We start from the raw sequence: 14,988 nt of genomic DNA, 5'->3' as shown, positions 1-14,988 counted from the left end.
AACGGATACACTCGGGCCCTCTTAGCTCTTTCCAATACCGTTCAGTTCGTCTGTCTGTTTGTCTGCCTATCTGTCTGTCTGATGGCCATGTTTGACACAAAACTGTCAGCTGTTGAGAAAATAGTTTTCAAATTGGAACAAACTCTATTGATGTGTTTTATCGGCTGTTTGCGTTTGTGTGTGTTTGTATTTACATATACATACATTTACATTATATATATATATATATATATATATATATATATATATATATATATATATATATATGTGTGTGTGTGTATATACTCTTTTACTTGTTTGTCATTTGACTGCGGCCATGCTAGAGCACCGCCTTTAGTCGAGCAAATCGACCCCAGGACTTATTCTTGGTAAACCTAGTACTTATTCTATCGGTCTCTTTTTGCCGAACCGCGAAGTTACGGGGACGTAAACACACCAGCATCGGTTGTCAAGCGATGTTGGGGGGACAAACACAGACACAAACATATATATATGTGTGTGTTCGTTCCGTTGTCTGTAGTTCATTGTTCTAACGTCCTGTACCCTGATATGCATCTATATACACATGTAGATGTAATTATGTACATATATGTGTGTATACATGTATAAATATTCTTTGTATTATTTACATATATATATATATATATATATATATATATATATATATATATATATATATATATATATAAAAACAAAAGTAAATGAGTATATGCATATATACGTACAGGTATGTGCATACCGACATCCACCTGTATGTATAGGTGCATATCTGGGTACAGGACATTGCAAACAAACGTAGACGAGAACACACGAGCCACAAAGAGAACATTCTACTTCATCAGCTACCCACGTTTTAACACCGGCGTTTCGACGAGCTTCGGGCAGGACGCATCGTTAAAACGGCTCGTCCCATGGATCGCAGATTAAATTTGTATACGCAAATTAAATCTAGCCATGGAGGAATGTAGTGGCGGACAAAAAACAAGACAGGAAAACAAACAGAAAAGGCTTTACGGCCAGACGAGAAAAATTATGTGTGTATGAACGCGATGAGGCACGGAACCGAGAGAGACAAAGTGGTGGCGTGCGTTACTTGGCGAAAGCCAAGGAAGGAAAGGATTATTGACCGGAAGCATGTGACCATGCCGGTGTAAAGGGAAGAGAGAGAGTGGTAGAGGGAGAAAGTAGAATAGGTGAGCAACGAGAGGAAAAGAGAAAGAGAGGAAATACGAGGGGGAAAAGGAGATACGTAGTAGTAACAGAGGAAGAACAAGAGGGGTAAGGCGAGATACGTAGTAGTACAGAGGAAGAACGAGGGGGGGGGGAGAAAGGAAAGAGAAAGAGAAAGAGATAGAGTAGCGTCGGAGGATAAGTTTACGAAAACTACTTACAATTTTTGTGAGACGCTGCGTTCAATCATGTAAAAACAAAAGTAAATGAGTATATGCATATATACGTACATATATACGTATATATATATATATATATATATATATATATATATATATATATACGACGGGCTTCTTTTCAGTTTCCGTCTACCAAATCCACTCACAAGGCTTTGGTCGGCCCGAGGCTATAGTAGAAGACACTTGCCCAAGGTGCCACGCGGTGGGACTGAACCCGGAACCATGTGGTTGGTAAGCAAGCTACTTACCACATATATACATACATACAGACAAACAGAGAGACTAAGAGACAAACAGACAGTCACACATATATACACACACGTTCACCCACGAGTGTCAGTTATATAAACACCTGACGTCATTATTGAAGGAGCCTCAATCGCTTTTGTTTATGGCAATCAAGCTAATTATCTTTCATCCGTTGATCTAATTACGCTGGTGGTTGTTATGATAATGGTGGTGGTGGCGGTGGTGGTGGTGGTAGTAGCGGTAATAGTTGTAGTAGTGGTTTTGGTGGTGGTGATGAGTGTTTTTTTAACTTGAGAACAAGACCCCAAGTCTAGTTGGGCAGGGGCAGGAATGGAGGGGCGAATAGTTGATTTTTATCGCCCACCCCAAGATATATATATATATATCGTTGTATTTCAAGGAAAAGTGTCGCTGAAGAGGTCACAGGTGTGTGACGAAAGATTTCCAGACGATGGACAGGAGTCAGAATAAGAACAGTGCATGTGTTTATTTGGCAAAAAAAAAAAAAAAAAATGACCGTCCAGAAATACAACAATACACGATTTCCCATCAGGAATCTTGCAACACAAATTGATAAGCATGTATACCCAGATATGCACCTATACATACAGGTGGATGTCGGTATGCACATACCTGTACGTATATATGCATATACTCATTTACTATTTGTTTATATATATATATATATATATATATATATATATATATGGTATATAAACGCGCGCATTTGCACGCACACACATTTATGTATGTATATGCCCTTCTCGTCCACTCTGTGAGTCCCAAAACACACACACGTCACTGTCAATCTCTGTTGGCTGATGACAAATTCTATCTAAATTAGTCATGTTTGACCTTTGGCCTATTATAATTCTTCTGTCTGGATATACACGCATGCATACATACATACATACATACATAAGTACATATTCATACACACACACACTCGCGTATATATATATATATATATATATATATATATACACACACACACATACTTCTGTGCGTATGTATATGTCTGTGTAAATATATGTATGCATCCCTATTCCGATGATGCGGTTGTGTATATCCAGAATCACATCGTATTGCAGATTTGGGAGCATGCGCAAAGGGTTCTTTCACCTGTTTCAGTTATTTGACTGCGGCCATGCTGGAGCACCGCCTTTAGTCGAGCAAATCGACCCCAGGACTTATTCTTTGGAAGCCTAGTACTTATTCTATCGGTCTCTTTTGCCGAACCGCTAGGCTACGGGGACGTAAATACACCAGCATCGGTTGTCAAGCGATGTTGGGGGGGACAAACACAGACACACGAACATATACACACACACACACATATATTACATATATACGACGTGCTTCTTTCAGTTTCCATCTACCAAATCCACTCACAAGGCTTTAGTCGGCCCGACGCTATAGTAGAAGACACTTGCCCAAGGTGCCACGCAGTGGGGCTGAACCCAGAACCATGCGGTTGGTAAGCAAGCTATTTACCACACAGCCACTCCTGCGCCTATGGGTTGCTCTGTGGACTGGTTTCCATCTTTAACTGTCGCTTAGCAATCATAGTTATTTCTGCACGCCCCACAATCAGTTCATTAATTCCAAATGAAACAGAAATTTCGTTATAGATCATAGGTGGTATAATCAGAAGTTATCTCCCCTGCACTCCAAATCGCCCTTTTCTCTTTAGGCGTTTATGACTGGTCTCAGACAACAGGGACGTTGTGTGTGTGTGTGTGCGAGAGTGTGTGTGTCTATGCGTGTATGTTTTTGTGCGTGTGTGTGTCTCTTTCTCTCTCTCTTTCTCAGTCTCTCTATAACGAGTTCTAGCAAAGTGCTGGGCCTTGGCCAACCCATTCAGCTGTGACGGTAACAGATATACTAATGAGAGCTAAAAATTAGCTGTAATTAACAAAATTTGACGAAGAATGACACATTTTCCTCGTAATTTCTTTTGGTAACGAACCACATATCATTTATTCATCTATTTTATTATTTTAATTTTTATATATTTGATAAATAGAGTTTATTAAGAGTGCATGTCTGTGCTTATCGATCTGTATGGTTTTTTCCGAAACGAAGGAAAGCGCCTTTCTCCCTGTGATCGACTTGAAACATTTTATAAGACGCTAGGATATTTTCTTACTTTTCCTAACATGAAACCAATGGTAGCCTTAATTCACGAATAAAGACATTATATCCACCAATGCTGTGTTGAGCACTCATTTACATCGTTCGACACACACACACATGTATGTATGTATGTATGTATGTGTGTAAATATAATTATATATATATATACACATATATGTATATGTACATACATACATATATATATATATATACATATATATGTATATGTATATGTACATACATACATATATACATATGTATACATATATACATACACATATATATAGATGTATATATATATGTGTATATATACATATACATACATACATATATACGTTCACACACACACACACACACACACATATATATAATATATATATATATATATATATATATATATATATATCTCCACACACGATGGGCTTCTTTCAGTTTCTGCCGACCAAATCCACTGACAAGACTTGGCCGGCCCGAGGCCATATTAAAAGTCAGCAGTAGTCCGAGATGCCACGCAGTGGGATTGAACCCGAAACCATTCACATATGTATATGTAATGTACGGATTTACAGTTTTGGTGGCGTACTTTTAGTGCGGTGAAGTACTTTCCTTCTATAGAGTACGGTCTGTGTGTGCAGGTGCTGTAGATTTCGAAGGAAGAAACAAACGCGCGCGCGCACGCACGCATACACACACACACAACTACATACCCACACCTCCAAACTTTGCGTAGACAACACGTGCCCCGCTCACTCCCGACAGACCCACATACGGTCACCTTTATATGGATTCACACCTGGCGCACACACACACACATACACACTTTCATATATGCATGTGCATGTATATGTGTGAGCTTATGTACGTACACACACACACACACACACATATATACAGGGAGAGAGAGAGAGAGAGAGAGAGAGAGAGAGAGAGAGAGAGATAAGTTCTGGATACGATTTGTTGTACTAAAGGCGGTGCTCCAGCATGGCCACGGTCAAATGACTGAAACAAATAAAAAAAAAATAAAAGAATATATCAATATATGAATCATACACACACACACACACCGTCACACATCAATACATACACACCTACATACACACACACACACACGTATACCAGCTGCCGTTCAAAATAGCAAATTTAATAATAAAGTCATGTGAGTATTTGAAAGATTTCAACAGGACAGTTCTGAACCATATTTCACTCGTGGCGCTACAAGAGAACTAGTATGAACAGCACGTAAGTACCCAGGGTATATAAATATATATGTTGGAGTGCGCGTGTATATATATATATATATATATATATATATATACTTGTGTATATAAGATTGACCAGTAACCGGTCTCAAAACTAAGACTTTTGAATTTTAATCTATATATATATATATATATATATATATATATATGTATATGGCTTGTGTGTTTTCTCGTCTACGTTTTGTTTGCAATGTCCTGTACCCAGATATGCACCTATACATACAGGTGGATGTCGGTATGCACATACCTGAACGTATATATGCATATACTCATTTACTATTTGTTTATATATGTATATATATATATATATATATATATATATATATATATATATATATATATATATATATATATATGTATGGATGGATGGATGTATATAAATATATGTCTATGTATATGCTAGTGGGTGCGGAAAAGATCCTGGATTTTTAGGGTATTGTGAAAAGGCCTGGTTGGAGGCCCAACCTTCGAGTTGGTTTTTTGGGGGGTGGAGGATGGGGTTGCAGTGCTTAGAAAAACTAGAGGACGGCCGCAACAAGAGGGGAATACGTTGGGTAAAACCATAATTAACAGATCCTCCTGTATTTTAATTTTACCCCCAAACCACGAAGTTTTCAGCACACACACACATATGTATATCCAAATGCATGGCTCAGTGGTTAGAGCGTCGAGCTTACGATCGTGAGTTCGAATCCCGGACCGGACTGCGTGTTGTGTTCTTGAGCAAGACACTTTATTTCACATTGCTGCAGTTCACTCAGCTGTAGAAATGAGTTGTGACGTCACAGGTGCCAAGCGGTATCGGCCCCTTTGCCTTTCCCTTGGAGAACATCAGTGGTGTGGAGAGGGGACTGCTGGCCTTCCATAAACAACCTTGCCCGGACTTGTGCCTCGGAGGGTAACTTTCTCGGCGTAATCTCATGGTCAGTCATGATCGAAGGGGGTCTCAGCATCCAAATAATAATGAGAAGACAAAGAAAACTCTTTTAATACATCTTTTCATGATTCGTTACAATTGTTTCTGTACCAACTCTATTTGCAACGCCAATTTACGCAAAAAGTCGACGTGAAAAAATTTACATAATGTCTACTGTTTTGGAAACAAAAGAGGCATTTCATCGACTTACATCAAAAGTGTGCAAGCTTCAAGGCCCGCGGTGAGTGCGGCTTTAAAAGGACCTCGAACCCACAAGAGTTTACAAGCGAAACAGAGACAGGCAGAAACAAGAAAAATGCCCCTGGTATTTGAATACTATACAAATATGTCTTTAAGAAGACTTTTCTTTTAAATTTACCAAAATTTAATTTTTCAATAATTTATTATTTATATTCTGTTGTGTCTGGGGAGAGTCATTTTCTTATTGTGCCTTAAAATTTAACACACTCACCGGTAACATTTCCACTTATTATTTTTATTTTCCTAAAATTTTCGTTGCGTCTTGCAACCTTTTCAATAGTCTTAGACTATTTAGGAAAATAAAAATAATAAGTGGAAATTTTAACGGTGAGTGTGTTAAATTTCAAGGCACTACAAGAAAATGACTCTCCCCAGACACAACAGAATATGCTTCAACACACGAAATCACATAAAGAATCTTGTAAACCAAATCCAAAAACGAAATATTATTATTCATATTTACTGTTGAAAATATCTCAAGGATCGAAACCGGTTCCGTAATGTTCTTTATAAAAGTATTTTAGCATTTTCTACTTTGTCTTTTTTCCATACATATCTACTCGTGTGTTCCTCTTCAACCATTTACATATATATATATATATATACAAGGAGTTAATTTTCACTCTCCAACACCCAACGTGGGGAAGAGGAGACTCAGATAGACTCAATTGTGTAAATACACTACACGGCTTAATTTTGTGTAAAAACTGACTCCACGTTTCTCCTATCCTGTTACCTCTCCTCTTCCTCCTACAATCAAATATCACAAAAAAGAAGCGCAGAATCACGTCTTGTACACCCCCCCCCCAAAAAAAAACCCCCACCGAATTCTGGCCTTCAGGTCACTCGCTAAAAGAGGGCAGTCCAAGGGACATAACTCTGAGAAGTCTACATTGCTTTTTGTTGCTCGGTTTGTCAGTTTCCTTTGACAATATTCTTCCAGCCAAGATGACAAATTCTTTGAAGATGGAATATATATGCCTTAGAGGAACGTCGGACGAAGGTCATAAATGAACAAGGATGATATTTTGATGAAATGAATAAATATTCTAAAACTTAAAAAAACCAATTTTAATGTTTCCGTTTCTGAATGCGACATTTCGTGTGAAACCACCAAGTATTACATATGTATCCCCCTTATTTTTATTTTTGTGTCTTTACAGGAATCCGTATGTTTCCCGCTACGCCACTGCACTTCTCCCGATCGCCGTCATCTGCTTCACCTGCCTGCTGTTTTTCTTAATCTATGAATTCTGTTTGTTGTTCTGCTTGAAGTCATCCTCTTCGTCGTCATTTTTTTCCACGTCGCCATTGCTCTCGTCTCCGTCAGCGTCGATGACGGCTGACACAAACACGTCCTCACCTCACGGAACATCCGCAGAGTCGAACACGAACCTGTCGGACAGGCCGCCCTCTTACTACGCTCCTCCTTCGGCGCCGAGTCGTGTGGGTCTGGTGTGTCCTGTTGCCGACGGAAGGGCCCAGGGTGGCCAGAGCAATGTGGTCATTCCAGTGATGGATCCCGAACTTCTGCAACGAATCATAGTTCTGCACCGGATCGATGGCACGGAGCATTACCGCATGCTAGAGAAATACGATTGGCTGCCTACACAACCAGGCGAACTGTACGGCGCCAGCCCGCCGCCGCCGTTTCTCGCCGACGCTGAATCGTCTCGAGCACCACACCAACAGCATCTACAGCAGCCACATCTTTGCGACGACAACGACGATGGCGATGAAAATGAACAGCAGCAGCAGTACTACCACCACCACCACCGACAGGAACAGCAGCAACAACAACCAGTGCTATCACCAGCCTGTGACGAGACATTCCTATATCAAAGGTACCACCCGCCACCCCCTTATGAAGCTCCCTAGGGGTTGCAGGCAGAGCATCTTTGACAGCAAGTACCTCTGACAGCTTATATTAATAGCTGTAACCTTCTGGTTAGACGTGTTCTTTCCGCTTCTGTGAATCTCAGCTTCACGCGATTGTTACCGCGGCGGTTAGTCCCATGGATAAGTGCTCCAATAATTATTAGTAGAAATTTAAAATCACAATCTGAATGGAAATACTTGCAGATTTCTTATCAGTTCGCCGTAGATGTCCTCTTTCTTAACCAACCTACAGCATTATGCTGGCATCTGCTGGGCAACTAATTTCAATCACTGTATATAGCGTCTTTTCTTATCAATCCTTGATCACGATGTCTGGTCTGTTGCGCTTGCCTTTTATAAAACTCTTATGCATATGTATCTATGTACATGAATGTGTATAATCATGCATGCGTATATTGTAGACATATATATTGTATGCATTTTTGCAGGTATGCATGTATGAATGTAGATACGCACACACATATATGTATGTATACCTGTATGTATATATTTATGTATATGCGAATGTATGTTACTATGTATATAGTATGTAAGTAAATAAATGTGCATATATGTATGCAAGTGTATTCTGGTATGTGTATATGTATCTATGCATGTATGTATAAAGCACGTATATATATAAGAACGTAAGTATATGTGTGTTTGTGTGTGTGTGTGTGTGTGTGTGTGCGTGCGTGCGTGTGTGTGTGTGTGTTTGCGTGTGCACATGTATGCGTGTGTTGTATTGAATATATCGACTTCTTGTGATATAATTCTTTTATTGTAAACGAATTTTTCTATGCGAATTCCTTGCTGTTAGTTTGGAGCAATAAAGTTCCTAAAGCCCTCATCACCGTCTCCTGAGTTCCACGGTCTAATCTTCAGGATGGAGGATTTTGGTGTGTGTTGTGCCTCCTTTCTATTCCACAGGAATAACGTTTCTGCTGGAAGTTGAAATCGTCAGTTATATTTATTTTGATATCATTGTTAAAGTGGCTCGCTGTGTTGCCCACATATATTGAAATATACACGAAAAAATATATATGTGTAGGTATATATGCAATTATCTCTCACTCTCTCCTTATATATATATATATATATATATACACACACATATACATACATATGTAAATATATACATATATATATATATATATATATATATATATATATGTATACACACACACATATACAAATGTTCAATTAGAGGTTAAACTAGCCTCATTAAGGGATAATAATATCCAATCAATTACTGGTTCATTACCTAATATTTATTGTGAATAATGATAATAATATTAATAAATAATAGGTTAGTATATAAATCATAGTTTGTAGTTATTCAAAGAAAATTAAGAAATGGAGATATTGCATTTAAAAAGAAAATTTATTATCCGCAAAATTAAATTTTGCAGATAATAAATATATTTATTAAATGCAATATCTCTATTTCTTAATTTTATAGTAGGAGTGGCTGTGTGGTAAGCAGCTTGCTTACAAACCGCATGGTTCCGGGTTCAGTTCCACTGCGTGGCACCTTGGGCAAGTGTCTTCTACTATAGCCTCGGGCCGACCAAAGCCTTGTGAGTGGATTTGGTAGACGGACACTGAAAGAAGCCCGTCGAATATATGTATATATATATATGTGTGTGTGTGTGTGTGTGTGTGTGTGTATGTTTGTCCTCCCCAACATCGCTTGACAACCGATTCTGGTGTGTTTACGTCCCCGTAACTTCGCGGATCGGCAAAAGAGACCGATTGGATAAGTACTAGGCTTACAAAGAATAAGTCCTGTGGTCGATTTGCTCGACTAAAGGCGGTGCTCCAGCATGGCCGCAGTCAACTGACTGAAACAAGTAAAAGAGTATCTATTTCTTCTCAAATTCCTATTTTGGTCTTCACACATTAACTTGTATCGGTTGAATTACGAAAAATGTTAGAAAAAGAAACCAAACTGTTTCTTGCAATACATACCAAAACATAACATCTAAAGCAGAATTTTTTTCAGGGGCCCTTAAGATACTACTCCTAGGTCCTTAATATGCTATTTTGCTTGTGAATGAGTCCTGGGATCGATTTATTCGACTAAAGGCGGTTCTCCAGCATGGCCACAGTCAAAATGACTGAACCAAAAGAATAAAATAATATACATATCTATCTATCTATACGACGGTATATATATATATATATATATATATATATATATACATACACTCTTTTACTTGTTTCAGTCAGTTGACTGCGGCCATGCTGGAGCACCGCCTTTAGTCGAGAAAATCGACCCAGGACTTATTCTTTGGAAGCCTAGTACTTATTCTATCGGTCTCTTTTTGCTGAACAGCTAAGTGACGGGGACGTAAACATACCAGCATCGGTTGTCAAGCGATGGTGGGGGGACAAACACAGACACACACACACACATATATATATATATATATACACATATATACGACGGGCTTCTTTCCGTTTCCGTCTACCAAATCCACTCACAAAGCTTTGGTCGGCCCGAGGCTATAGTAGAAGAAACTTGCCCATGGTGCCATGCAGTGGGACTGAACCCGGAACCATGTGGTTGGTAAGCAAGCTACCTACCACACAGCAACTCCTGTGCCTATATTTATATATTATACATGATATAACATATGCATATTACTCCATTTATTAAATTTTATATTTATTCAAAATACCCCAAAATAACAGGGAGTTTCTACCTCGTAAACAGGAGTTACACCACAGTTATTTTGTGATCTTTGCTACCCTGGTATCTATTAACCAATTTGTTTTGTCGGAGTTAATTGTTAACTAAGAGAAAATAAGTACATATAATCATATATATATATATATATATATATATATATATATATATATATACACATGTCTATATGTGGCGGCCCAGCTGTGTCGCTCCATATAGAATTCTGTTTGTTGAGGCACACGGTTTATGTAGATCCGTACGATGAAAGCACACAAACAGATGGCACCTGTACACGTCAGCGTGCATATTCGCGTGCACGACTATTTACACACATGAATATTGATTAATGACATCGATAATGGAGAATTGCCAATTAAATTCTATTCGTACTTGCTTTGTGTTCCTAGGTAGATATGAGCTTATTTGCATAAACGTGTGTGTGTGTGTTTATGTATGGCGGCGTGTGCGTGTATATACATATATACGCATATATATACATGTCTTTGTAGACGCACATACCCCCTTCTCACGCATATATGTACAGCTAAATATTTAGTTCTTCATATATGTACACACACACACACACACACACACACATATATCTTTCATCTTTCGTTTGCTTCAGTCATTTGACTTCAACAATGATGGAGTAACGCCTCAAAGGGTTTTTTTAAAGCCTTGTAATTTTTCTATCGGTGTCTTTTGCCGAACCGCTAGGCTACGAGGACGAACACACACAACACCGGTTGTCAAGCAGTGGCGGGGGACAAACAGACACAAACACACACATATATACGTCGGGCTTCTTTACGGTTTCCGTTTAACAAATGTACTCATAAAGCCTTGCTAAACGCGATGTGATAGTGGAATACACTTGCCTACATTGCCGCATACTGGGACTGAACTAGGATTCATGTGGTTTCGAAGCAAGCTTCTTACCACATAGCCACGCACACATATCTTATTTCATGCTTGTTTTGTGCCATTAGACTGTGGCCATGCTGGATCACCGCCTTGAAAAATTTTAGTGAGACGAATCGACTCCAATACTTATTTGTCTTTAACCTGCTACTTATTCTATCGGTCTCTGTTGCCGAACCACTAAGTCAGGGGGGTGTAAGCACCCCAGCACTTCTTTTCAAATGTGGCGGAGGACAAAACAGACGCAAAAACAAACACTCGCAAAATCGCCAGTCCGACAAAAATAATCCGTTTCGCCAATGAATTGGAGTTCCCGATAATCCGTAGGTAAAACAGCATGTATTTTGTCGGACTAACGATTATGGATCATATACTCGTAGTATACACATTTATCTAAAAGGGATATTGAAAATATCCTGAACCCTCTCATATTCATACACTTATTGAAGCGGCCCTTCATTTTTACGAAGTCCTGTAAAGGAACTCGGAAGGTTTAGTCTACGACTCGGCCTTTTGCAAAACTCTTAGGGAACTTTCCGGCACCCAGTGGCACATACGAGTGAATGGACAAAAGAAAGAGAAACTCAACACGTTTTATAGATTATGCATGATTGATTGAAGACAATATGAAAAAGAGTAGTGAGAGAGTGCAAACCTCCGCCAAGGCAACACCAACGTCCTCTCAACGATTAACCGGAGATGATTTTTGAAATGAAATGAGAATACTAAAACTGAACCCGACCACTCTCAAAATTTAAGCAAAAGAACAGGAAAAATAATCCAGAATCCTTGTCCGGTACCCGATCGATCCCCAAATCTAATTAGTTTGTGCCAGTCACGAGGCCAAACATCCCTGAAAGTTTCATCCGAATCCATCCAGCAGTTCTTGAGATATCTTGTCCACAACCGAAAGCAATACCCTTGCCTTGACAGGGGTAACAAGAGCACTCAAAGAGCACAAACCTCCACCAAGGTAACACCAATGCCCTCTCAATAATTAGCCAGGGATGATTTTTAAAAATGAGAATCTCTGAACTTGACTGCTCTAACAAACAAGAATACTAAAAATGAACTCGACCACTCTCAAAAATTAAGTGAAAAAAAAACAAAAAAAACGGAAAAATAATCCAGAATCCTTGTCCAGTGTCAGATCGATCCCAAAATCTAATTAGTTTGTGCCAGTCACGAGGCCAAACATCCCTGAAAGTTTCATCCGAATCCATCCAGCAGTTCTTGAGATATCTTGTCCACAACCGAAAGCGGTTCTTGAGATATGTTGTCCACGGACAAACAAACTCGACCGAAAACAATACATCCGCTTCCGCTAAGGTGGAGAAAATAATAATGAAAATAATGATAATAACACACACATATATATGCATATAATTATATATATATTATGAATATAACTTGGTCGCAACACCTGATCTCTAACGGATGAGAGACTAGATTTCCAGGAGAAAAAAATAAAATGGCAACATTTACAATTGCTATTCCCAGCGTGCTGCCGATTTAGAAGCCATTTGCCTGTAATTCGTAACTTATCAAACGACGAAATAAGTATTGTACGGTTCGATTCTGGTGGCGCAAACAGTTAATTTTTTTTTTTCTGCCATACGGCCAAACTCTACACGTCAAACACACACACCTATATATTATACACATACACACACATGTATTTATACATATCTGCATTCATATATAAGCGCACATTCGTATATGTATGCACACATATATATACATACATTTATATATATATATATATATATATATATATATATATATAAAAACAAATAGTAAATGAGTATATGCATATATACGTACAGGTATGTGCATACCGACATCCACCTGTATGTATAGGTGCATATCTGGGTACAGGACATTGCAAACAAACGTAGACGAGAACACACGAGCCACATAGAGAACATTCTCCTTCATCAGCTACCCACGTTTTAACACCGGCGTTTCGACGAGCTTATATATATATATATATATATATATATATATATATACGTGTGTGTGTGTGTATATATAAAAGTGAACACTAAGTGGACTGTTAATGGGCTAGAAGAAATCACTTACAAATTCTCAAAGAAAATTCAGCGGAGCAAAAACAGGCTGGCGAGACTAGTGAAAAATTATAAATACCTCGATTATCTGTAGACCATGGTTTCAAAATCAACACTTTCTTAACGAAAGTATCTGTTTTTCCTCAATACAGACTGCCAAAACGATTGTAATCCAACAGAACCCTGTGCTTGTTGTCACCAACAAATGAAAACATGTGCACGGGATTCTATTAACTATAAAGAGTAAAATTCAAAAGTCTTCGTTTTGGTGCGCTAAATCCGGAAATATCTCCGCAGAGAATAATTTCTGCGTTGAATTTAACAACTTTGAGAAACGTGATTATGGTTAATTAACATAATAGGGTAAAAAAATTTGATATTAATTAATATCAAATTTTTTACCGTATTACGTTAATTATATATATATACTCTTTTACTTGTTTCAGTCATTTGACTGTGGCCATGCTGGAGCACCGCCTTTAGTCGAGCAAATCGAGCCTAGGACTTATTCTTTGGAAGCCTAGTACTTATTCGGTCTCTTTTACCGAACCGCTAAGTTACGGGGACGTAAACACACCAGCATCGGTTGTCAAGCGATGTTGGGGGGGGGGGACAAACACAGAGACACAAACATATACACACACATACATACATATATATATATGTATATATATACACACGACGGGCTTCTTTCACTTTCCATCTACCAAATCTACTCACAAGGCTTTGGTTGGCCCGAGGCTATAGTAGAAGACACTTGCCCAAGGTGCCACGCAGTGGGAATGAACCCAGAACCATGTGGTTGGTAAGCGAGCTACTTACCACACAGCCACTCCTGCACCTATATATATATATATATATATATATATATATATATATATATATATATATATATATATATATATATACACACACAGATATACATATATATATATCTATATATATACATACATACATACACACACACACACACATATATATATTTATATATATACACACACAGACATATGCTTACGTACATACAAATGTGCGCATATATATTTTTTTAACACACTCGTATACGCTATACTTACTGACACATACGCACACAGACATACACATAAACACACATAACACGACAAAAGTACATAAATATATATACATATATGTATATATATATATATATATATATACGTATATATACATGTATATACATATA

General features: G+C 38.3%; 2 protein-coding genes across 2 annotated transcripts in view; one reads left to right on the top strand and one right to left on the bottom strand.

The window, feature by feature from the left end:
• The window catches only part of LOC106879237 (neutral amino acid transporter 9), a 49,033-nt gene extending 34,956 nt beyond the window's left edge, over positions 1–14,077 (bottom strand). Inside the window, exon 1 of the mRNA XM_089344647.1 lies at positions 13,870–14,077. The gene's annotated coding sequence lies outside the window, so the exon portion shown is untranslated. The remainder of the gene's footprint in view (positions 1–13,869) is intronic.
• LOC128251119 (uncharacterized) lies at positions 4,174–8,959 on the top strand. Its single transcript, XM_089343934.1, has 2 exons — positions 4,174–5,033; positions 7,394–8,959. The coding sequence occupies exons 1-2, from the start codon at positions 5,023–5,025 to the stop codon at positions 8,106–8,108; spliced, it is 726 nt and encodes a 241-aa protein (XP_089200060.1). The 5' UTR covers positions 4,174–5,022; the 3' UTR covers positions 8,109–8,959.
• Positions 14,078–14,988: the final 911 nt, after the last annotated feature.

This window comes from Octopus bimaculoides, chromosome 28 (assembly GCF_046866305.1).
Source record: "Octopus bimaculoides isolate indiv1 chromosome 28, ASM4686630v1, whole genome shotgun sequence".
In the NCBI taxonomy this organism is placed as follows: Eukaryota; Metazoa; Mollusca; class Cephalopoda; order Octopoda; family Octopodidae; genus Octopus; species Octopus bimaculoides.
The sequence above is the reverse complement of the archived record's forward strand: the minus strand, read 5'-3'. Positions and strand labels throughout refer to the sequence as shown.